Below are 22,818 nucleotides of genomic sequence, written 5' to 3'. Positions count from 1 at the left end.
AACTAGCGATTTCTACTTGCTAGTTAGCTCAGAATGTGGCAGCAAGGTTTTTTTTAAATGTAACTAGTCAGTGCCTTAGAAGTTGAACCATTTTGCAAGAGACTCAGTAAAAATTAATCCATTACTTCAGAAGGACAGATCATGCAGCTTTTATTTACCATTTAATATCTTCTTGGGCATGGGTAGGATTTTTCCTTTCAAGTAAGACTATCACATGCTTAGCTAGTTGAGTACATATTGCAAAGGATTCTATGAAGACTTTGCATATAAAATCCAAAATCTGTTACATATACATTCATTTAACAATAGTTTGTACATTACAATGACAAAATAACCCGTTGTTTTTAACAAGCAGCATGACGATATTGTGGCAGCAGCAGGTAGAAACGCCCCACAAAGGGCAGAGACTGTCCACACAGCGCAAAGATTACCAGAGCACAGACCAAGCTCACATCTTTTTTCTGTTCTTTTTCTTGTTAGTAAGCACACAAGTAAAAGATGGAAGGGGAAAACAACGGGAAAGAGGGACAGTCAGTTTTGCTGTGCAGGTGGACTGCATTACTGCATACACACTGGGAATTGGTTACAAATATCAGAGTTTGCTGTTCTTTATCACGAAAAGGGCAGCTTATTTTAATCGTTCTGATTTCCAATTGCCAAACTTCAGGCACCTCGTTTTCACATATATATAAATTTGTGAAGATGTACCTAGTGCACTAATCCTTAGGAATAAGGAATTCAGTAATTAGACCCTCTAAATTAGTTGCTTGTATGAAGAATAGCACTGAATATTTCTAGGGAGAAAATAAGATGTATTCTAGATAGCTCTGGAAAATAAAGGCCTAAGATATAAACATGCATGGGTCCTTTTATCTTTTATTCGCCAGTATCAGCATTCCACAATTACCAGCTCTCAGTTACAAACCCTTTTATAAAGTGTGCACATTTTATAAATGTGTGCACACATGCAAACCAAGTACACACGCTGCATTGGGAGGCAATGATTCAGCCTTATTAGATGTGCAAATGATTTGGCTGGTCAAGATGAAGGCATTAAGTGCACAAATCAGAAATATGCTTGGAAAGCTAAAATAAATGTAATTGAACAGCACAGAGCACTAAGGTTCAGGTGTCTCAGCACCATTCAGCACCAGGGGAAATCCCCAATATTAAATAATAAAAAAGTTTGAAAAGCATAAAATTTGATGAGGTTTAATATTTGATGTGGGCCGAGAGCACAATTCTTGTCCTTATACTCTTTACTTTCTAAAATGCCTGACTGACATTGCATTCTTGGGTAGAAAATGTATCCCAGGTACTATAAATGAAGTTAGAGGGCACTTAATGGAGGGGGAAAATGCTGAGCTGGAAAAAACCAAGTCCTGTGAGGCCATAAGCTTCCTGAAAAACATCTAAAGTTGACCTTCTCCCAATCAAAAGTCATTCTCAAGTGAAAGTCCATGATAGATTCCTTAAAATTCACAATGCTACTAAAACTCACTATTTCAGCATCAGCCAAGAGGATGTTTTTGGTAATAAGCACCTACTACACTTAAATTTTCATTTGTAAATCCCTTTTCCAATCAGAAAACCAAAAAACCAATCCCGCTGCTGTCGAGTCAATTCTGACTCATAGCCACCCTACAGGACAGAGTAGAACTGCCCCATAGGGTTTAAAAGGAGCGCCTGGTGGATCTGATCTCCGACCTTTTGGTTAGCAGCCGTTCTCTTAACCACTGCGCCCCCAAGGTTTCCTTCCAATCAGAAGCAACCTAAAAACATATCAATATATAGTCAAGCTTAAGTACTGTCTACACGTGTTTTTCAAACTTGAGTAGCAACCCAGTTGTGTCAGGGAAAGAATTCAGAGGGTCTGGACAGCATTTAATACAAGTGAGAGAGAGAAATGCATCACACGTAGATGGTAAGCGTATGTATTATTTCACGAAACATTTCAGTTAAAGATTTATTTCTCTTACATGTTCTGGGCCATGATGTAAATAAAAAGCTAGTTTTGTTTGTTTAACTATAGGTCACTGTCAAAAACATGAAATACAACTGTTCAATGGAAATGACCACAAATAATAAACATGGAGTTTCCATCCTGGTGTTAATGTTAATAAAGGTTGAATGTAAAACCATCTTGTGTTCTAGAATCCCAACGCAAGCTAAAGAGTGCTCCGTTTACCATAAACACTTAAGTTAAACTTGCTTTTGCCTTTTACTCTATGCCCTTGGGCAAGGGCGTGTACAGTAGGAAAAGTAAGGGAAGAAATCCTAGCTGCAATTCTTTACTTGGAGTGGTACGTTATTTTGAGAAAAGGCATTAACAAAAAGAAAAAAAAAATTTCCCAGGTTGCTAATTAAAATGCTTTCTTTTCTACTCTATCGAGTGACACTGTTAGCTTAAAAGTTGGCAGAAAATTTTAAGTTGGCCGTACAGTTTTGAGATTATAAATGGTTTAAACCAAGACAGTCTGCAATTTTGTTGTGGTTGTTGGTGTTGGTGTTTTCACAAAATAGGCAACCTGAATGAGCAATTTTGTCCTAATCTTTCATCTGTCTATAAAAGAGGACCATCAGAACTTATCAAATGGAGACTGAACTGTCAATCTATAAAGACGCTGAATAGTCATCTTCTAAAAATCAGTCATCTAAACAAATAACAAAACAATGTCCAGACTTTGACTTTCAAAAACCCAGTGGTGCTTAGGTAATAGGTCAGTTTAATTCTGGTACAAGGATTATTGTATTTCCCCCCCCCCGGCAAATACACCTCAGCTCAGGAGTTTCTTGAGTAGGCCAGACTTAGTACTGAGATGGCAACAGGTTGTAAAAAAAAAAAGTAAAAAAAGTATACCGGGCGGGACAAAAACCTGGGTTCTGACTTGGCAAGACCTCAGAAAGAAGGGATGCCATCTCATAGGCTAATTCTTCTGGTGTAAAACATTTAGGGGGCAGGGAAACCAGATTAATGGAAACGAACAACTAGAACTGAAATGAGAATGTTGACACATTGTGAAGAATGTAGTCAATGTCACTGAACAACCTGTGCAGAAATTGTTGAATGGAACCTAAACTGCTGTGTAAACTTTCACTGAAAACACAATGTTATTTTTAAAAAGGGGGGGAGTAGGGTTTAAACTAAGTGATTTATAGGGACCCTTCCTAAAATAACTTTAATTTAGATGCAGTTCTGAGATTCTTACCCAGCTTGCTCTGCAACTTTGTCCATTAAATGATTTAATAATATTCCTTTAATAACAACTAGTTCTGCCAGTTTCATCTACAACCACCTCTCAAACATCCAAGGTTCCAATAAGCTCATTCAGCCCAGATACTTTAAAAACATCACGTAAAATAAAGCTAATAGGGAACAAAATTTAAGGCATTTTTTTTTTTTTATTATTTCAGCCAAGAAATGATGCATGCTACAGATTACTCTTTATTTTTCCCCACTTAGTTTTTCAAAGAATACCACCATTTCAACTCCCAATAAACATGGCACTTGTTTACTTCTTCCCCTTCTAATTTATTCCAGATTTTCAAGTGTCTTCTTCAGTAATGATGCTTTCTCCTGCAGTTCAGGTCTGCTATCTGACTCCATAGTGGCTAAAGACTCAATCAGGAGCGCTCGGCATTCAGATGTCAAACTTTCCCACTGTTTTGATTCTGAATGGAAAGAGAAAAAGAAAAACCAAAGAATCCTTATAGAACAAGCAAGAAAAAAAAATTAAAATTATTCTTTCTACTCTTCCTCCATACACTCTATGCCCAAAATAGATACAAGGTCATGCTCTGGTAATAGTTCAGTATGTAATGATCACAGATTCAATAGTTGTCTCAAAACCTAATTATTGACAATAACCTTAAAACATACCAGAGTTTCACGGCCTTCCCCAGTATAGGCTCAACAGAGAAATGAGCTACTATGAACCACAGTGGGGACATATTAAGCAAAAAACCCATCTTAACAACAATAAAAAGGCCTCTTTATAAGACATGCTCAGTTAAAAAAAAAAACCTTGAATATACTTATATAAGCATAAAGTCAGTTTAAACAGATGACATTTTACTACTCCTTTCTTTAAAAAAAGTATCAGAGAACTATATACATACTGAAAATTTTAGAAAGTGAGAAAATGCATCAGATACTAAACCTTGTTGACAAGGCTCTGCCACTTTCTAGCAAAGTGGCTAAAAGCGAGTTATTTAACCTATTTTAGCCTCATTTTCCTCATCTGAAATATACTGGAATGTACCTGGTAAACTCTGAGAATTCGGTGATATAACTAAGTGCTTACCTCTTTTATTTCAACAAGAGGAAAAAAGGGATTATGAGATGTCTAGTGTTACTGAGTCTAAAAAGCCTGTTTTATGGAGCCCTGAGACAGGAGCTTTAATTGCTAAGCAAAGCCAGAGAAACAGAGCAAATGCACAGTCTGGGAGAAAACTCTCCCATCCTCCCCATTCTCAATCCATTCATTTAAAACAGTAAGAGAGAAAAGAAAAAATAAAAGAGTCCTCCTTTTGAAAGCAGTAATACAGATACCATTAGATAAAATGCTAGCCGTTTTCTTTTACTGACACAACAGACCATTAAAAGAAACCTGCTTCTTGATAAGAAGGTTAAAAAACTAAAAAAAGAAAAAAAAAAAATAGGGTTAATCGAATTGCTACTATCAAATTTGCCAACTCAGGTAGAATGTGTTTCCACCTCTACTTTTCAGTGTGTCATTCTGTTGATTCACACATATACAGTGATCCCTAGTGCACCACTGTCAGCCACTTCCTCTAAGTAACCAAGATTAAATCAGGATTCATAATGGAAACAAAAATTTTACCATTTGCGGTAACTATAGCTTAATATTACATTAAAAGTATATAAATTAAAAGAGTACCAAATTTAACAGTTAATAAAATTTAAAGTTTTAATTTTGTACATTCCTCTTATTGATACTCATGCATATATATTAACTTGTATTTTTAAAGTGTATATGTATTAAAAGCCAAAACAAAAAATTCCTAACACATATGCCCTAAAAGTATTCTGGCTTTCTGGTCCTCCAGTCAGAATGATCAAGAACTCACCTTCAAGTTTTTTAAGCAGTAATTCTATCACAGATAAAGCTTCTGTTCTCACAGATGAATAGGTCTTATTTTCTAAAAAGAAAATCATATAGTTCACATTCTTTGTTTTATATTAGTTAAAAACAGAACCTCCCAAATTAACGTTCTAAAAGATGCTCAGAAATTATTATACCCATTTTTTAAAGAAAGCTTCCCTTTGCTAATTATCATAAAATAGAACCTTGAAACATGCTACATGTCTACATTCCTTACTTAGGAAAAAAAAAAAAGTCAACCATATGTAACAGTCACCACAACAAATAACATATTTAGAAGACCCATTTTAGAAGTGGGAGGGAGATAGAAACACTATCTCAAACACACAGTCATCTTCACATCATACCTAAGAAAAGGTCTTTAGTTGTGCATTTTACCAAAGAACATTACACAACACAGTGCTTAGACCAGCTCAGGACACTTCAGATCCAGCAAAGACAAGTTTCTTAGCTTCCAGTTCTTTATCCATTAGCATTGTAACTGAAATATGCTCCCTTGGTGTCTACTCTAGACATGATATCTAGTTCACTGAAATCGTTCATCCAAAAAATTAACACAAAACCAGGTCCAGGGCAGGGAAGGCACAGATGAGTCTATAACATCTCATTATGCAACAAAGTACAGAAGGGCTTAAAAGAATGATGATAGTTTGCCAAAGGGACACAAGAGCCAGCTTAAAAAGCTTCTACTGGTCAATTCTTGGAAAATTTGAGCAACAAATTAATTGAGGGAAATAATCAATTATAAACCATTAAGGAGAAAAAGGAATCCATGAGTCCACACCTATAATAAAGAAAGTAAGAACAGGGGAGAAGACAGGAATCTTGCTTGCAAGAGAATGCCAAGGGTCAAATGGTAAATGTGGAGGAAGTGCTAGAGTTGGAAAACCATCACTGTGCAGCCATCTCGATAAAGATTGGTTCAAGGAAGAATTATCAATGCGTGCTAAATCTAGAGAGGAAATTCTGAAGAGGCGGAAGGTATCTGCATAGTTTTAAAGTGTGTCCACACAGACTGCTTTTTAGACACAAGGGGAAAAAAATACTAACTACACAGTAGAAAAAAACTGAGCAATACTTTGACCATGTAACCAAAGCTAACATCACCAATGAGGACAGATGGACACCATGTGACTCTTCGTGTGAGAAGGACACAATTTCACTTATGTAGTATCTCAACTGGGAATTCAGAACCTGGATGTTACCATGAAGAAGCATCAAACAAACACCAAATGAGACACACGCTATTTTAAAAAGGGGAGGGGTTATTCTTCAAAACTGTCGGTGTCCTATAAGACAAAAAAAGGCTGAGGAAGTGTTCCAGGTTAAAATAGGCTAAAAACGCAGGTCAACTTAATTCAATAAATGATCCTGGGCTAGATCAATTTGCAGAGAGAGGGAAAAATCCTTCAAAGGACGTTATTGAGTCAATGCCAGAACTGGAGTATGAATGGTAAAAATCTGATTAGAAATATTGTATCGATGTTATACTACCTAAAGGTGATAACTGCTCTGTGGTTGTGTAAAAGAATATATACAACAAAGAATTTAGGAGCAAAGGGACATGACATAAGTAACATACTTTCAAACAGTTCAGAAAAAAATACGTATAAAGTGCAAATGATAAAGCAAATGGGACAAAATGTTAACAGATGACTTTAAGTAAAGGGCATACAGATAGTATATGTACCATTCCTAAAATGTTTCTGTATGTGTGAAATTATTTCCAAATAAAAGTTAAAAAAAAAAGAAAAGAAAAACACTTGTCATAAAGGCTTTTCTAATCTAGGTACCAAAATCCTAAATTGTAGTTCCAGATTAAAATATTCCAGTTTTGGAGTAGACGTGAAATATATTAAGTAGGACAGTTTAGTGCTTGCTCCATAAATTTAGTTCCTGGGACAAAGGAGAGCATCTGAAGCTCAGCATCTTGAGCTTTCAAAACAGGACTCCTTACCAATTTCAGTTTTACACACTCACCTAAAGAATATGTGATTGATTTACAAGTTTCAAGGAGAATTTCAGCCAAAGCCTCAGGTTCGGCATGTTCTTCTTCCAAAAGCATTAATCTATACAAATCAAAAAGCAAGATACAAATGCTAGATATAAAGAAACATTCCAAAACCTTTTTGGCACAACCGATTTCTATATTGTGTATTACTTTGTTAGCTACTAGTTTTGAAGTTTGTAAGATTTCCACTGATTACATATAAAATGTCGATAAAATAAATATCTGAACCATGAAGCAAATTACCCCTGAAAAAAGGCACTCATTGACTGTAAGACTCCCAGCTGCACTTTCCATGTGCTGAGTTTTAGCCGCTCACACATCAGTTTGCACAGCTCCTGACGATAGCAACCTGGGAAAAAAGACAGTAGGACAGAACAAGCAAGAGACAGACAGAACAAGAGAGAGAGAGAGGAACAGAAACGGAGAGACAGTGCGGGGAGGGTAAAAAGAGGGAGAGAAGGAGAGGAGAGACAGAAAGAAAAATAAAACAACAAAATGCTTTCAATTAAAGTCATGACATTTCCAAAAAAAAACTTCGGCATAATTTTGTGCCCTTTCCCAAACAGATTTCCTTGATCAGAAATCTATGCAACTTTTCATAAACATTCACTTTCAAAGGATTACTACCCTCCACAAAACTGACACAGCACCTTAACCACACTCCCTTTCCTCTGTAAAACACCCTGAATGATGGCCAAAGCAAGCAGAACCATAGAGGCTGAGAGCTCCTCTCTAGACTCTCACAAACTTCTACAAGTTACAGACTTACCAAGAGTCAACAGTGCTTTATCCTAAATTTGTATGTCAACTGCACTTGCTATTATAATTATGTAATTTAATACGCTGATGAAACAGGAGTATAAAACCCAACGAAGGTGATAGTTTTAAAATTGAGTATGGCTCAAGTAAATGTAAAGATGAGGGGCTAATTTTTCTCCATTTTAAAGAAACAAAAAACAGCAATCATAGGTGATACATTATGTGTCAGATGTACAGGAAAAGCCAATGTGCAACTCTAGTCAATATCCAGTTAAATTCTCATAGGAAAGCCTTAGACCTACCCATCCACAACTGGCAAATGAATGTACATTTATATGTCTCGTGTTCAAATAAATTGTTTTGCACATGCATCATGTTTTTTTACATAATTCTTTGCTTTAATTTTCTCAATCTGGCAAGCAAAAGTTAGTAGTCTGTTAATAGTCCTAATTGTGTCAAAAAAGTGGGCTTCCACTATAGTCTGAAATATCAAGAAATAAGACCAGTTATGAATCTGTATCTTTTGGAAAATCCTTCCTATACATAGCACACCTGTTTTTTAAAGTTCACACAATGGGCAACAGAGCTCAAAGGCAATTAAGTCTGATTGTAGACATATCCAATCACGAATAATCAACAATACTCCTATAACATTCAAGAATACTGAGATGGCCAGCAGGATGCACTGCAGTACCCAACACAAGGCATCCCTAAATTGGTAACATCATCTCAAATTTAAGAATCTGACAAAAGATTCTGAAATAAATGTAACCTAATCCAAGAATAAATGTTTCCTGTTTACTTACTTAAGCCTTTGGAAATACAGGTCCATTTCTGAAAATCTCTCAAAAAGTCATGAGCTTCTCAATGAAATTGAGATTTCACTTGCTTATTGAAGACTTCGTAACAAGGTCATTAACTTCTGAGATTAAGAGACCCCACTAATAGATTCTGTGAATTCCTCAGAAAAGAGCATCATAAAGAGTTACAAGAACTTTTTTTTTTTTTTAACAGTCAAATTATCTGCACAAAATACATCATGGTTGTCATGGATTGAACTGTGTTCCCCAAAAATACGTGTCAATTTGGCTAGGCCACAATTTCCAGTATTGTGTGACTGTCCTCCATTTTGTCATCTGATTTGATTTTCCTATGTGTTGTATATCCTACCTCTATGATGTTAATGAGGCAAGACTCAATCTACAAGATCAGGTTGTGTCTTAACCAATCTCTTTTGAGATATAAAAGAATCGGGCAGAGAGACATGGGGACCTCATACCACCAAGAAAGTAGAGCCAGGAGCCTGTGTCCTTTGGACCCAGGGTCCCTGAGCTGAGAAGCGCCTAGATCAGGAGAAGACTATTAACAAGGACCTTCCCCCAGAACCGATGGAGAAAGAAAGCCTTCCCCTGGAGCTGGCACCCTGAATTCGGACTTCTAGCCTCCTACACTGTGAGAGAATAAATTTTTCTTTGTTAAAGCCATCCACTTGTAGTGTCTCTACTACAGCAGCACTAGATAACTAAGACAACGGTCAATGAGATTATTTGCTGATGTAGGAGTAGAATTTACAATGAATAAAATTTTCACTATTGATGAATTGGGTACTATAAGAAACAATAAGTATAATTTGTCATATAGAAAACCTGTGCTCTCAATAAGTAACCTCCGGTTACACCCCTTCTTCAAAGGCAGGTTCTAGTGCTTACGTTGGGTCTCCACGTTTCGGGGCCAGGCTTTGCCCAGGCTCTCAAAGGCACCCAGAAGGGATTCCATCTGGAGTTCCTTTTCCTTCTCATTCTCATCTTCATTTTTGATTGTCCGGGCTCCGGTGCTTTCGGGTGAGTTCTAGGATATATCAAAGAAGAGAAAAGCAAAATATAACATTTTCTTCTTCCAAAGTTACAGGTATACTGTTAAAGTAATCAGGGTACCAGAGCAGGAGATGCTAACTAAGAATTAGATGCAAAATTCTCTGCCATCTCATTTTCGGCAACTCATTTAATCCTTTTATGCCCATACTCAGTTTTCCTATTTGTAACAAGGATTTTTAGCAGGAATACTACCTCTCTATTGAACAGAGGAAATCCTTCAAAGAAATCTGTAAACATAGGTTAGAAAAATAAATAAATACTGTATATGTAGTATTTTGAGTGCAACATAAGAAGACCTGCACTAGAATCATAGCTTCAGGTGGAAGGAGCTCTGGTAATGATCTCATCCAAGCTTTTTTTGATAGGTAAGGAAACAGGCTAAGAGAAATGGTCTGTCCAACTAGTTAGTGCTGACCCTCTGGTTAGCAGCCGAGCTCTTAACTACTGTGCCACCAGGGCTCCAGTTAGAGATATAAGTAATTTAAAACACAAGTCTCTCAAATCCATCTCTACCACTAGTATATAACAGAAATTTAGTTTTATTTCTGAAGAAAATAACTGCAAATTAGCAGCAACACAAGAAATAAGAATGCTATTTAAAATACTGCACGTTTCACCAAAAAAAAAAGATAAACCATGCCCTACTTCTTTGAACTAACGCCCAACTTTTAAAAATTAATGCTTCACTTTTCAAATGAAACCAAAGTTCTGTTCGCGTATGGCAGCGGTGATCAACAGTGACACATCTAAGCTCCCTGTCTCAATTCCAGCACGACTGGGATTGCTTCCCTAAGCACATGCTGCTCCTGCATATGTTCGCAAGACAAGTTTATCGTAGCTATGACAGAGACTATTCACTGACTGCAGTATCTGTTCTCCCCTTCTGCCATGGAAGGCAAGTGGACACCCAGTGTGAAGACTACCTTCCCTGGCCTCATCTGCAGCTACTGGTGGCTCTGTGACTAAATTCTGGCCAATGGGATCTAAGTGAACGTGCTGTGTAGCGGTTTTCAGGAGCTCTCCATATCAGAGAACTGACATGCCCTCTTTGACCCTTCATCCTTTTTCCATCTCCTCCACCATCCCCTGCCTGAACACACATGCAGCATAGACCATGAGGACCATGGCCACACCCTCAGGATGGCAGAGTTAGGAGCTGGAAGGAGCCAGAACTCCTGAAGACTTTGTCAAGCTCCCAACTTTCATGCAAGAGACAAACGTCTACCTTATTTAAGGCTATGATAGTTGGAATTTCTACTTTCAGCTAAACTAATCTTAATAAAATATGCAATCAGGACACAACAATTTGTTTTTTTAATTTTTCTTTAAGTATAAACCAGCCCTGATAACATAGGTGTCATTACCTTCTTGATGAGAGGTATAACAATATCAGAGAACTCCTGGAATCTGTCTTCTTTGGTGGCCTTCAGGACATCAGCTGCACAGCGGATTGCTACAATCTTGTATTTGATATTCTCCTTGCAACACTCCTTCAGAACAGCCTGGAGAATTTCATTTGTGCTGGGCTGATTGGGTGCAGACTTTCCCAGCTCGGCACTATAGGATCCATACAAAAGTATCAGAACAGTTAATAAAGGCAGCAGCTTTCAGGCTTGGTTTAAGATATGGTACCTTCATTGAAAGAACATTTACCTGCAAGTTGTCACCACACAGGCAATGGCTTTCAACAGTTCTTCCTAAGGGGATGAAAGATGAGAGACTGTTATTAAACCCCCACATGTCATCTACCTTCTCTATGACTACAATTGCCTCAGGAATATTCAAATATTCTGGCAACAAAAACTAACAGGAGTTATTGTTTAACAAGCACTTTCACAGTTTTACTCCAAATCATGCAATAAGGGTAAGCATCTTCATCTCCATTCCATAAAGGCCTGGAGAACTGACTTGCCCAAGAAGGAAGTGTCAGCCATGGGACTAGAACTAGGTCTGACTCCTAGTCCAGTACTCCTTCAACAATACCACGTGGTCTCTCTACTGACCTTTACAACGTAAAGTAGATCGTTATATGCTGCCACAATGTCACATTCCCTACTGTGTGTTCACTTTAAGTATCCTACTACAGCCCTTGTATGAAAAATGACTGCTACTAATTTACAGGCCCCCAAGTTGGGCATCCTCAGCTCCAGGTTTAGAAGCAGCAACTTGCTACTCAATTTCACGTATGCCCAATCCTGATACATTCATCAGGTCACCAAGTACAAAATGGTAGCCATTTGGTTTAAGACTTAACTTGGAAAGTTAAACATGATAAATAAAAACCAATCTCCAGCATTACTGTGCATTATTCAAGGACACGAGTTGCACTTTGACAAAATATCATACTTAATCAGGCAAAGTTTACCCAAAGCTTCCCATTGGCTAGGAAATCTGGTTCACAAAAATAATCCATTTAAGTCCCACAAAACCAGAATCTTATTTTTATAAAAAATGAAAGATGAAGTCATAAACCTTTAAGGATACCTTTAAATTTAACTGGGCATGAATGGTTCCTTTACCTTTCCTGCCCATGTTCTTCCAGCCAGGCCTTGCAGCAATGCAGTCAGTATCATTCCCAGATATGGTGGTACTAGAGAGCTGGTTTGTTTTGCAATTGATGCCATGGCAATTGCACCCTGGGCTTTCATTTTCCAGGACTGAGACTGCAAAGCCTTCTGGGTAATGGTAATCAACTCTTGCAGGTATAATCGAATGCCACCAAAGGAACCTGGGTTAGGAAAAGCAAAATTAAAACAACTTTCAAGGGACTAAAAAAAAAGTTAGCTATTTCTTCCTTTCTAAGTAACTATCAGTCTAAAGCAGTGACTCTTAACTGTTACATCCCAGCACTCCCTCAAAGGAAGAGAAAGGGGATGGTGTTGTGGCTTATCTTTACAACAGCAGGGCTTTAGGAAAATGGATATATCCACAGGAGGATGTTATACAAATGGTTGTCATCCATCAAGCTGAGAACCACTACTCTTAAGATAATTTTCTAAGGCAACATAAATCCACTGTTACACACTCAACTAAAAGTAAAGTTCTACTTTGAGCAGTGTTTCTATCCTCTCACATGGGCAGCAATGATGTAGTAAAGAGGAGAGCTCTGAGTGCCAACCTTGAGCACTCAGTAATTTGGAGAGGCCTAAAACTAAATGGGATGTGTGTTGTTAAGGCCCTGGGAAAGTAACTACAGGAGCTTGTGAATAAAGAATGTTGGTGTTGGTGTTAGCTGCTGTGCAGTCAGCTCCCAACTCATGGTAACCCCACACACAATGGGATTGGGCTGTTGTGATCCAAAGGGTTTTCGCTGGCTGATTTTCAGAAGGAGATCACCAGGCCTTTCTTCCTGTCTGTCTTTAGTCTGGAGGCTCTGCTGAAACCTGTTCAGCATCACAGCAGCACATAAGCCTCCACTGACAGACGAGTGGTAGCTGCATTAGAGGTGTACTGGCCAGGAATTGAACCTGGGTCTCCTGTATGTAAGCTGAGAATTCTACCACTGAACCACCACTGCCCTTGAATAAAGAATGTAAGAAATTCCAGCTGTGGTTCTTAAGAAACACGCTTAATTCATGGGCACTGTTTACTAACCAGGTACATTTTCCTGCCACACTTCAGTCCATAAGTTACATTCTTCTTTTTCTGATTTCTCCTCATCAGCAATTTCATGCATGCCTAGAAATGCCAAAGGCAGAACTTCTTTGGCATGGTTCTTCAATACATCAGGACTGTATCGTCCAATAGCATGAATAGTCAAAGCACAAGAGGTCTTGTAGATGGGTTCTGAAGAGAAGCATAAGAAATCAAAATCCATATGAAATTTACTGTTTTTAAGGAAAAATGATCTAAATAGACAATTATTCAACTTGCACCACAGAAAATAACTAAATTAGTAATATCCATCAGAAATCAGAGCACATAAAATCATAGAGGGTATGTGACAGTTAATGCTGTGTGTCCACTTGGCTAAGCTATGATTCTCAGCGGTTGGCAGATACTATGTAATCATCTTCCATTTTGTGATCTGATATGAGCAGCCAATCAGTTGAAATGGGAGTTTCCTTGGGAGTGAGGCCTGCCTCCAGTATATAAATGGATTTTCTAGCAAAGCTCGCTCTCTGGATCCATCCTGCACTCTTCTTGTCACCTGACCCCCAGTTCTTGGGACATGAGAAGCTTCAGTCTGCCACCTGAACTGCAGATTTTGGGTTCGTCAGCCTCTGCAACCATGTGAGCCAGAAGAAACCTTCAGCCTGCTGTCTAACCCACAGATTTGGGACTTGTCAGCCCCCACGACTGCATGAGCCATTTTTTTTAAAATAAATCTCTCTATGTGTATTTATATATAGCCTTCACTGGTTTTGCTCCTCCAGAAGACCTAACCTAAGACAGGGTCCAACCTGAATTGTATTGTTTTACAGATTGTCTAACATCTAAATTAAAAATAACACAAAATAGGGGCGAAGTACCTTCTTTCTCCATATACCAGCCACTGAGCTTCTGCAGGAGTTTTTCAGTGCTGCTATCCCGTGAGGTCTGAAAAAGAAACAATTCTAGTAATCACTTTATAATTGACAAAGAGTTTTACTTAACCAAGTAAGAAATTCAACTCACCCGAACTAAATGGCCCATGGCAAATGCACAGGATTTCTGAATCACATTGTTCTTATCTGTCAGGCCACTAAGCAAAGCACTCATAAGTTTACCTACCAGAAATAAAGAAAAATATCTGATAGTTGGTTGACCAAATGTTCTGCTCTGTTCCAGGACCAAAGCAAACATAACCATGTAATTAATATCTGATTTACTCCACAGTAGTTTAGGTCCCTTGAATGTTATCTTTATGGTATCCTTTTGCTTCCATATAGAACGGAAAATTAATCTATTTCCAGAAAATTACGAGGAAAGGAACAAAATGAGAGCTAGTTATGTAAAGTTCATTAGCCCCATTCAGGAACTGACCTAAGAAGAGAAAAATGCTGATGTAAAATTAGTTATAAATGGTAAATGGATTCTACAAGCTGGCAGATACATTCACCTCCTTACAACACTAAGAAATAATCAAACATTTATAAAACAGTGAAAACTGGTTCAATTTGATAACCCCTGCACCTCTTGCAAACAGAGACATGGGGGAGGGGATGAACACACAGCACCACAAGCGCGTCTGAACAGTAATTATTTTTCCTTTTAAAACCTTCTCTCTCTCCACGCACACACACACACACACACACACACACACGCACGCACGCACGCACAAACCTTATCACACAAGACATGGTCATGCAAAACCATCACCACACATAGTTCTGACAAACTCACCTGAGTAAGGTGTTAGGTCCTGAGGACACTGAGTAGTTAGTGACACAATGACACTGGCACAGCCTCCCTACAGGGTTACAAAGGCAAAGGTCTAAATTTGATGGTCACAATGTTCTATCAAACCCCCTACTTTAGGTGCCAAAGATTTAAAGATAAGAAATACGTGAAGCCTAACAGTTCCTCCAGGATTCAATCTAGAAAGAGGAAAACCCTTACTTTAAATTAGCAATACAAAGATTCTTTTTTTTCCCCCCAAGACATCCAGTAAAAAGATGGATACCCTCACACACTGCAAGAAAGAAAGAAAACCAGTACAGTCTCTCGGGAGAGCAACGCATGTTATGTTATCCTGTCCATCCTTGTTCAAACATTTCCATTTCTAGACATTTACCCAAAGAAAATAGCTTCAGAAGTGTCCAAAGATATTCATCACAGTGCTCTATCTAATATCAAAAAACTGGAAATAAACTGGATGTTCACTGATGGACTAAAATAAATTATGTTACATCCATACAATAAAATATCATACAGCCACTGTAGAAGGACATGCATAGAAAAGAGACTAGACGAACATTCCAAAGTATTAACAGTAATTATCTCTGGGTGGTAAAATTATGGGCAATTACTATTTTTTAACTTTCCTCTGATCTATAAATGCTAAAAATTCTAAATATAAGCAAAGGCTAATTTTATAATAAGAAAAAATGTGAGCTATTTGTTTTAAAAAGAAGGGGGGACAATAAAATCAAAAAAAAAATTTTAAGAAAAAAAGGGGAAAAGTGTCTGATTGTTGAAAGAACTTGCAGAGAAAGACTTTTTTTTTTTTATCTAAACACCTGCTGATCCCTGTGTGAAAAACACTAATTACCACCTAGAAAAACCTTGTCCTGGATGAGTACTTTCATTAACTGATAATGAACAAAGACCCAGAGAACACACACAGCAACTAGAGAACAGAAACAATTCCAATGAAAAAGCAAAACCATATTCACTGAGCAAGTGACATGTTTTATTTCCTGAATGCGTTAATGTTTTAAGTTATTAGTGCAACCATAAAAATAAATGGTTAAAGTAAAATAATAATATTAGGTTATGAGGAAAAGTATAAACTTCAAACATGATGACTTATATTTTTTGTGGAAAACTAATGAAGATGCACTCTTTATTTTATGAAAAATACACCTACTTACCTTAGTTCCTAGACCTACACCACTTCTGATCAGCTCACATAACCTAGGAACTAGCTCACCCAGCACTGAAACATCAAGATATTGCAGGCACTGGTGGATAAGAATAAATATAAAGGTAAACCTGAGAAAGATATCAAGTCAGAACCACATTTTCAATTAAAATTGCCCATGTCAAGAATGTACCCACTAGATTTGACATGGAGCCCTGGTGGAGCAATGGTTAAGAGCTATGGCTGCTAACTGAAAGGTCAAAGTTGGAATCCACCAGCCACACCTTGGAAACCCTATGAGGCAATTCTACTCCATCCTATAACGTCGCTATGAGTCGGAATCGACTCGACGGCAACAGGTTTTGGTTTGGTTTTGGTAGATACGACATAAAGTTGAAACACACTGGTTTGATTTTCCTCTGATTTCAATGTTAAACCCACCATTATATTATTTTAAAAAAAAATCGTCCACTTGAACATTAAAAACAAAAATAATGAAAACTATGCGTTTACTAATGGAGAAAATGAATCATTACTACCCAAGAACAAAGGACCTCCCTTAGCCCACTTCCTCTTTATCAATTCATGTTTACTATATAAGACCTAAGTTAAAATTGACCTTTTTCTGTGGGCTTATCCTACCAAACCACCTCTAAATGTCAACTTTTTTAGTTGAATTCCCCTGTAATATGCTGACTATATTTTTGAAAATGCAATGGCATGTATTCTATTATTAGGGAGCATATCTCCATATGGTGTTCTCTACTGGTTCATATTTAAGCTTTTCCTCCCAATAATCCAACCAAGATACAGCATCCTCAGACCAAATTTTGGTAATTTTCACTCAGTAAGCACTAAAAGATATCTACTTCTCTTGTCCAGCCCTGACCTGCTTAGCAAAACAATTTCCAGGAGTTCATAAGTTCTCAGTTAACCACCGCAGGGTGTATGCAGCAAAGTCAGTTTTAACGACTCCTAAGCCAGGGCTCCAAAATCTTTAGAAGTTAGAACTTTAGTGCCAAGCAGCTCTTTACTGCAAATTCCTTCCTATGACTGAAACAACATATCAACATTATTCAATTCTCTGCACCTACCTGTTATGCTGCCTACTTCACTGAATACCCCCAGACCTAGTTCTACCAACAGACAACTCTCAGGCAGAGGCAAAAGTCTGAGACTCTCTAAACAGGCAGACAGAACGACAGACACAGATTTATAGGGAGATCTATTAATATGTTATTCTCCTTAGTAACACAAATCTGGGCTAATGGATTTTACTACTTGGAAAATTACTTCCATTTAGTAATACTGAATAAGAAAGAACTATATTAAGAAAAAACTGAAGCATCAATGGTTACTTGACTCTTCCCTTAAATCTGTACTTCATTAATGTAGCCTGAGGACTTTGAAGAATTACACTTCAGGGTAAGCAAACAAACTTCAACTTTCCCATTATGTTTAGACACTCACCATGTTGATTGTTTCCATCATGGGAGAGGATTTGGCAGCACTGAGCCGAGCACTATCCATTGCAGCCTGAAGAACACAAATTCAAGTCACTCAGGACATTCACTAAATTAGGAATAACAGCCCCAACAAATAACTCCATAAAAGTGCTTTACTTCCAAACTGAAGAACTTTTTTTTAAAAAAATAATATGGAGATATAACAAAATCAAACATAAGTCCAGATCTAATTTCTTCTGACCTTCACTCAACAATTAATCAGGGGAGATAGCATCTCATTGCAGGTGAGAAATTCAGATAATAGAAATTAGCTGAATTGGAAACTAACACAGCATGGCTTTAGGCAAGTCATCCAACCTCTATGGGCCCCTGGTTCTCCATCCACTAAATAAAGGAATAGACTAAATAAACTTCTATCTAAGGTCTTTTGCGGGGGGCCCTGGTGGCAGAGTAGTTAACCACTCTGCTGCTAACCAGAAGGCTGGCAGTTCGAAACCACCAGCTGCTCCTCGGAAACCCTATGGGGCAGTTCTACTCTGTCCTATAGGGTTGCTATGAGTCGGAATCAACTCAACAGCAATGGGCTTGGGTCTTTTTTTAAGGTCTTTTAAAAACTGTATCTAAGCAATAAAAATTGTATACATTTAATGCTTTAACTTTTTGAAGGGCCTTCATATCTCCAATGGTATTTTAGTCTTACAACTACTCTGCAGGAGAGGCTAACACTATCCAGACATAATAAATGAGAAAAGTAAGACATACAGAAGTGACTTGCCTGAGCCTGCAGAGCATGGACTAGCATTTATGTTTCCTAATGCTCAGCTTAGTAAACATGCTACAGAAACCTATAAGGATACTGGAAAGATTATTCAGATGGACCTCAGTAGCTTAACAAGGCTCTCCCTCCTTCATGATACTTACCACTATGCCTGAGCTGTCAACTCACCTTTTCTTGGTCTGTAGCCCGAAGACTCAAATAATTGAGAACTTGGGGTTCCAATACACTTAAGGACTCCAGTAGTGCTGGGATAAGTTTTGGTGCATGAGGTTTCAACATGGCTCCTGCACTTTTGCTGATCTTCACAAGCGTGTTAATGCTACAGACACAAAGAAAACAACTCTTGAGTCCTTTTGACAAAAGGAGGAAGTCCTCCAAGTCCAATCATGATGATGTTCTACAGTTATTGCATTCAGGCATACACTCACATGGTTACAGAACCTGATCTTGGCTTTTTTTTTTAATTTTACACTAAATAAATTTTCAAACATATATGAAAGTAGAGAGAATCATAAATAAACTTCCGTATACCCTCCAGCTAGTTCAACAATCAGCAACATTTGGCCAAGTTTGTTTCATCCATAACTCCTCTATACGCACACAGGGATACACTTTTCTTCCCCTGCCACTGTATTAATTCAAAGCATATTCTGTAACTAACCGTCTTCATGCAGCTCTAAGAGATAAGGACTGTATCATGCTCATAATACCATTTTCACACCTAAAAAAATCAATAACTTCTCCTATCATCTAATATTCAAATTTATGATGGTTTCAATAATGTCTTTAATAGTTGGTTTGTCTGAATTAGGATCCAGAATCCACCCACATATTGCTATTTGCTGCGTTCTTAATTCTTTTTCAATCTGTAATAGTCCTCTACCACTCTCTTTCTTGTCATTTATTTGTCCTCACTAATTGCATTCTAATGGTGTCATTTAACATGTTCCTCTGTCCCCTGTACAGATCTACAGACTTGACTGGTCCCAGGTTCAATTTAAAAAAAAGACAGAATAGGTGGTATTGTGTGTACTACTCCATCACATCAGGATGCAATCGATATTTGATTGTCTTTTTGTGCTGTTAATAGTGATCAATGGGCTGATGTTTTCTTGGCCTGAACCATCCATTATAAAGTTCCCCATCAGCCTTTCACCCAGTGGATTTAAGAGCCACAGATGACCATTGCCTATGTTATTTTACTTAAGTTAGCAAAACAATGATATCCTAATTTTATCATTCCTTTGCAGTATTAGATGAATCCTTCTAAAAAAAACTTACCCTCACCAACAATTTTAAAAAAAACCTGTTGCCATCAAGTCGATTCTGACTCATAGCAACCCTATAGGACAGAGTAGAACTGCCCCATAGGGTCATTAACCATTTAGTTATCATGAAATAGTCTTGATACTATTAACATGATCTAGCTTTAAGAGTGAAGTCGTAATGGAACAGATAAAGTTTCTAGATAACACCCAAGTTTAAAAACACACACATACAACCTAGAATCCTTCATGGTTGATTCCAACTTAAAACAGCCATATATCTACACATGTGAATGGATTTCTTGAATATTTCAATGCTGCAGCTTGTAAGCATTTTATTTAAAGTCTGTAAATTACTACTAAGCAAGCTCAAAGGACTTGTACCACAATGGGAAGATACGCTTGCTGGAGGCAGAGGATACTGGAAGGCAAGGTTCCCATGAAAATGTTTCTGCAAAATGGCTCTGACTCACAACTTCTCACAAATGCTCTTGGATGCTTTAGTGATTTCTCCTCGACTTTTCTCCATACTTCGAAGAATCTAACACTCAAAGAAATCCAATTTCTCCTGAACAGTTAGGAACTAAGTAAACCCAGTACATTCATTTCATCAACTGATACACACCTGAGGGCTCGAACTTCTGTCACAGGGCTCATCATTCCTTTGTCCAGAAGGCAAGGCAGAAGGACAGCAATAGTCCTCTGGCCAGTGGCTCCTTTGGCAGGGTCACACATTTTCACACAAACCTCACATACAAAGAGCATGGAGATTAGTGAAACTGACCTCTCACCCAATAAAGTACTTATCTGACAAAATACTTTCTACTTCTCACATCCACAGAACACAGTAAGTAAATCTACTTTCTGTGATAACTACAGGGGTAGACACAGAAATGAGATCTGGGATTGAGCCTAGGTTGGCCAGTAACTAAATGGAAAATTTGCTAAAATTTTGATCTTCTAATTTGTGAAACAGGGAACAAAATGGTTGAAGATAAAATGAAAAGTGTATATACGAAAGTACTTTGAAACAGGGCTTCAAACCAGTTCATTCTGGTTTGAATCCCTGCCAAGAATTTGCATTCCCACCCCAGATATACTGAATCAGAATCTATATTTTAACAAGCTCCTCATGTGATTCTTACGTATAATAAGTTTTGAGAACCTCTGCTCACTAGTGGTTCTCAGAACTGGTGTCTAACCAGCAGCAACAGCATCACGAGGGAACTTGTTAGAAATGCAAATTCTCAGTAGGGGTTCAAACTGAAGGCTTAAGGTATCTCGATAATTTTGGGTGGCAGCACATATCAGAAACACCTGGATTTTAGATCTGGCTTTACACATAAACCAGAGACTCCATCAGCCTGCGACCAGAAGAGCTAGATGGTGCCCAGCTACCACCAATGACTGCCCCAACAGGGAACACAACAGAGTCCCTGACAGAGCAGGAGAAAAGTAGGGTGCAGAACTCAAATTCTAGTAAAAAGACCAGACTTAATGGTCTGACTAGACTGGAGGGACCTCAGAGGACAGGGTCCCCGGACCCTCTGTTAGCCCAAAATTAAGACCATTCCTGAAGCCAACTCTTCAGACAAAGATTAGACTGAACTATAAGACATAAATGATACTCATGAAGAGTGTGCTTCTTAGCTCAAGTAAATATAAGAGTCTAAACGGGCAGCTCCTGTCTCGAGGCGAGATGAGAAGGCAGAAAGGGACAGGAGCTGGCTGAATGGACACAGGAAATCTGGGGTGGAAAGAAGGAGTGTGCTGTCACAGTATAGGGAGACCAACAAGAGTCACATAGCAGTGTGTGTGTAAATTTTTATATGAGAGACTAACCTGAACTGTAAACTTTCATTTAAAGCACAATTTTAAAAAAAAATCTGGCATTACTACTAACAATGCGACTTATGGCAAGGTTTGCCTAGCTAGAAAGAAGTCCCTGATATATCACAGTAAAATCAGGTCCAAGTGGGAGACTACTTAGTTTCAAAAAACTTACCAACCTCATAAAATATGAAAGGTAGCTTAACATATAAACATAATATTAGAATGAAAGAAAATAGATGCTGCTAGACGCTGCAGGGTCAAGTGCAAATCATCCCTCACAAAAGGCCCAGAGTAGCTCACCATTTAAAGAGACCAGTTAAACTACTATTTGTTGGTTATAAAAATAGTAGTATTCTAATAGCACCCACTTTCTCACAGTGAACTGCGACATGAAATTAATTACACTGTAAATAAATGTCATTTTATAAGACAAAAAATAAACCACTATTGATTCTTTTGTGGTCACACAAAACCCTGCCCCACCCTACCCCCAACGTAAGATCGGAGTTTTCACCTTGCTCAAGGTTTTCAGAGCTAGTTCTGCCGCTTTTCGTACAGATTCCTAGGAATAAGAAAAGCATGGCATCACATAGGTTAGAGAGTTTCATTCTGATCCATCCCACGATGTGCACTAAACTGCCTCATCCTCTACACATCTTAGTAAAAATCCTACTTTCATAAACGGTAAAAAATAGTGTTTCATTAAGCTCTTTGCCCATCAAGGAACATATTTTACAATGCCAAATTACTTTTTAAAATTATAGGGCATATTTTGACCTTATAAAAACTCAGCTATGAAGGATAACATTACAGAAACTATGGGTATTATAAAAGCAAACATGTAAAGATCCATGTGAGATTCTGAAAGATTTTAAAATCTCTAATGAATAAAGCAAAAAGCAAAATGGATGTGCCTAATTTTAATAATAAGATATCAAAATACCTAAAATTTAGAATGTCCAGGAAAAATTCTGAGGGAATGGTCACGTGATTTGATAATGACTGGTCCAATTTATGAAACTGATCAAAGTAGAGTTTTCCTGGATTATTTCAAAACACACTTGTCCGTAACCCAACAGCATCATGAGATCTCTAATGAGAGAAAGTCTGCCTACAGCCACCTTTTTTTGTTAGGTCAACTCAGTGTAGACCTAAAGATATCCAACCTTGCAACTTCACAGGCATATCAAGGCTAAAATGT

At 37.8% G+C, this 22,818-nt stretch overlaps 1 protein-coding gene across 7 annotated transcripts in view; it reads right to left on the bottom strand.

Moving 5' to 3' along the window:
• Positions 1-3,396: 3,396 nt before the first annotated feature.
• Positions 3,397-22,818, bottom strand: part of ECPAS (Ecm29 proteasome adaptor and scaffold) — a 99,560-nt gene continuing 80,138 nt past the window's right edge. For 6 of the 7 annotated variants that reach the window (XM_023727398.1, XM_004372168.2, XM_023727400.1 and 3 more), the window contains 17 exons: positions 22,132-22,179; positions 20,410-20,531; positions 18,688-18,838; positions 17,746-17,811; positions 16,286-16,375; positions 15,096-15,162; positions 14,388-14,479; positions 14,243-14,309; positions 13,365-13,556; positions 12,290-12,498; positions 11,424-11,467; positions 11,135-11,327; positions 9,606-9,744; positions 7,381-7,486; positions 7,107-7,195; positions 5,092-5,163; positions 3,517-3,672 (listed from right to left, as the gene is read on the bottom strand). In XM_023727398.1, the coding sequence (XP_023583166.1) occupies positions 3,533-3,672; positions 5,092-5,163; positions 7,107-7,195; positions 7,381-7,486; positions 9,606-9,744; positions 11,135-11,327; positions 11,424-11,467; positions 12,290-12,498; positions 13,365-13,556; positions 14,243-14,309; positions 14,388-14,479; positions 15,096-15,162; positions 16,286-16,375; positions 17,746-17,811; positions 18,688-18,838; positions 20,410-20,531; positions 22,132-22,179 (1,887 nt within the window). In that variant the 3' untranslated portion in view covers positions 3,517-3,532. Of the gene's footprint in view, positions 3,673-5,091; positions 5,164-7,106; positions 7,196-7,380; positions 7,487-9,605; positions 9,745-11,134; positions 11,328-11,423; positions 11,468-12,289; positions 12,499-13,364; positions 13,557-14,242; positions 14,310-14,387; positions 14,480-15,095; positions 15,163-16,285; positions 16,376-17,745; positions 17,812-18,687; positions 18,839-20,409; positions 20,532-22,131; positions 22,180-22,818 lie in introns of all 7 variants that reach the window. The other variant, XM_023727397.1, reaches the window with a different exon arrangement.

Source organism: Trichechus manatus, unplaced genomic scaffold (assembly GCF_000243295.1).
Source record: "Trichechus manatus latirostris isolate Lorelei unplaced genomic scaffold, TriManLat1.0 scaffold00016, whole genome shotgun sequence".
Classification (NCBI taxonomy): domain Eukaryota; kingdom Metazoa; phylum Chordata; class Mammalia; order Sirenia; family Trichechidae; genus Trichechus; species Trichechus manatus.
Note: the sequence above shows the minus strand (reverse complement) of the source record. Positions and strands in the feature narration are given on the sequence as shown.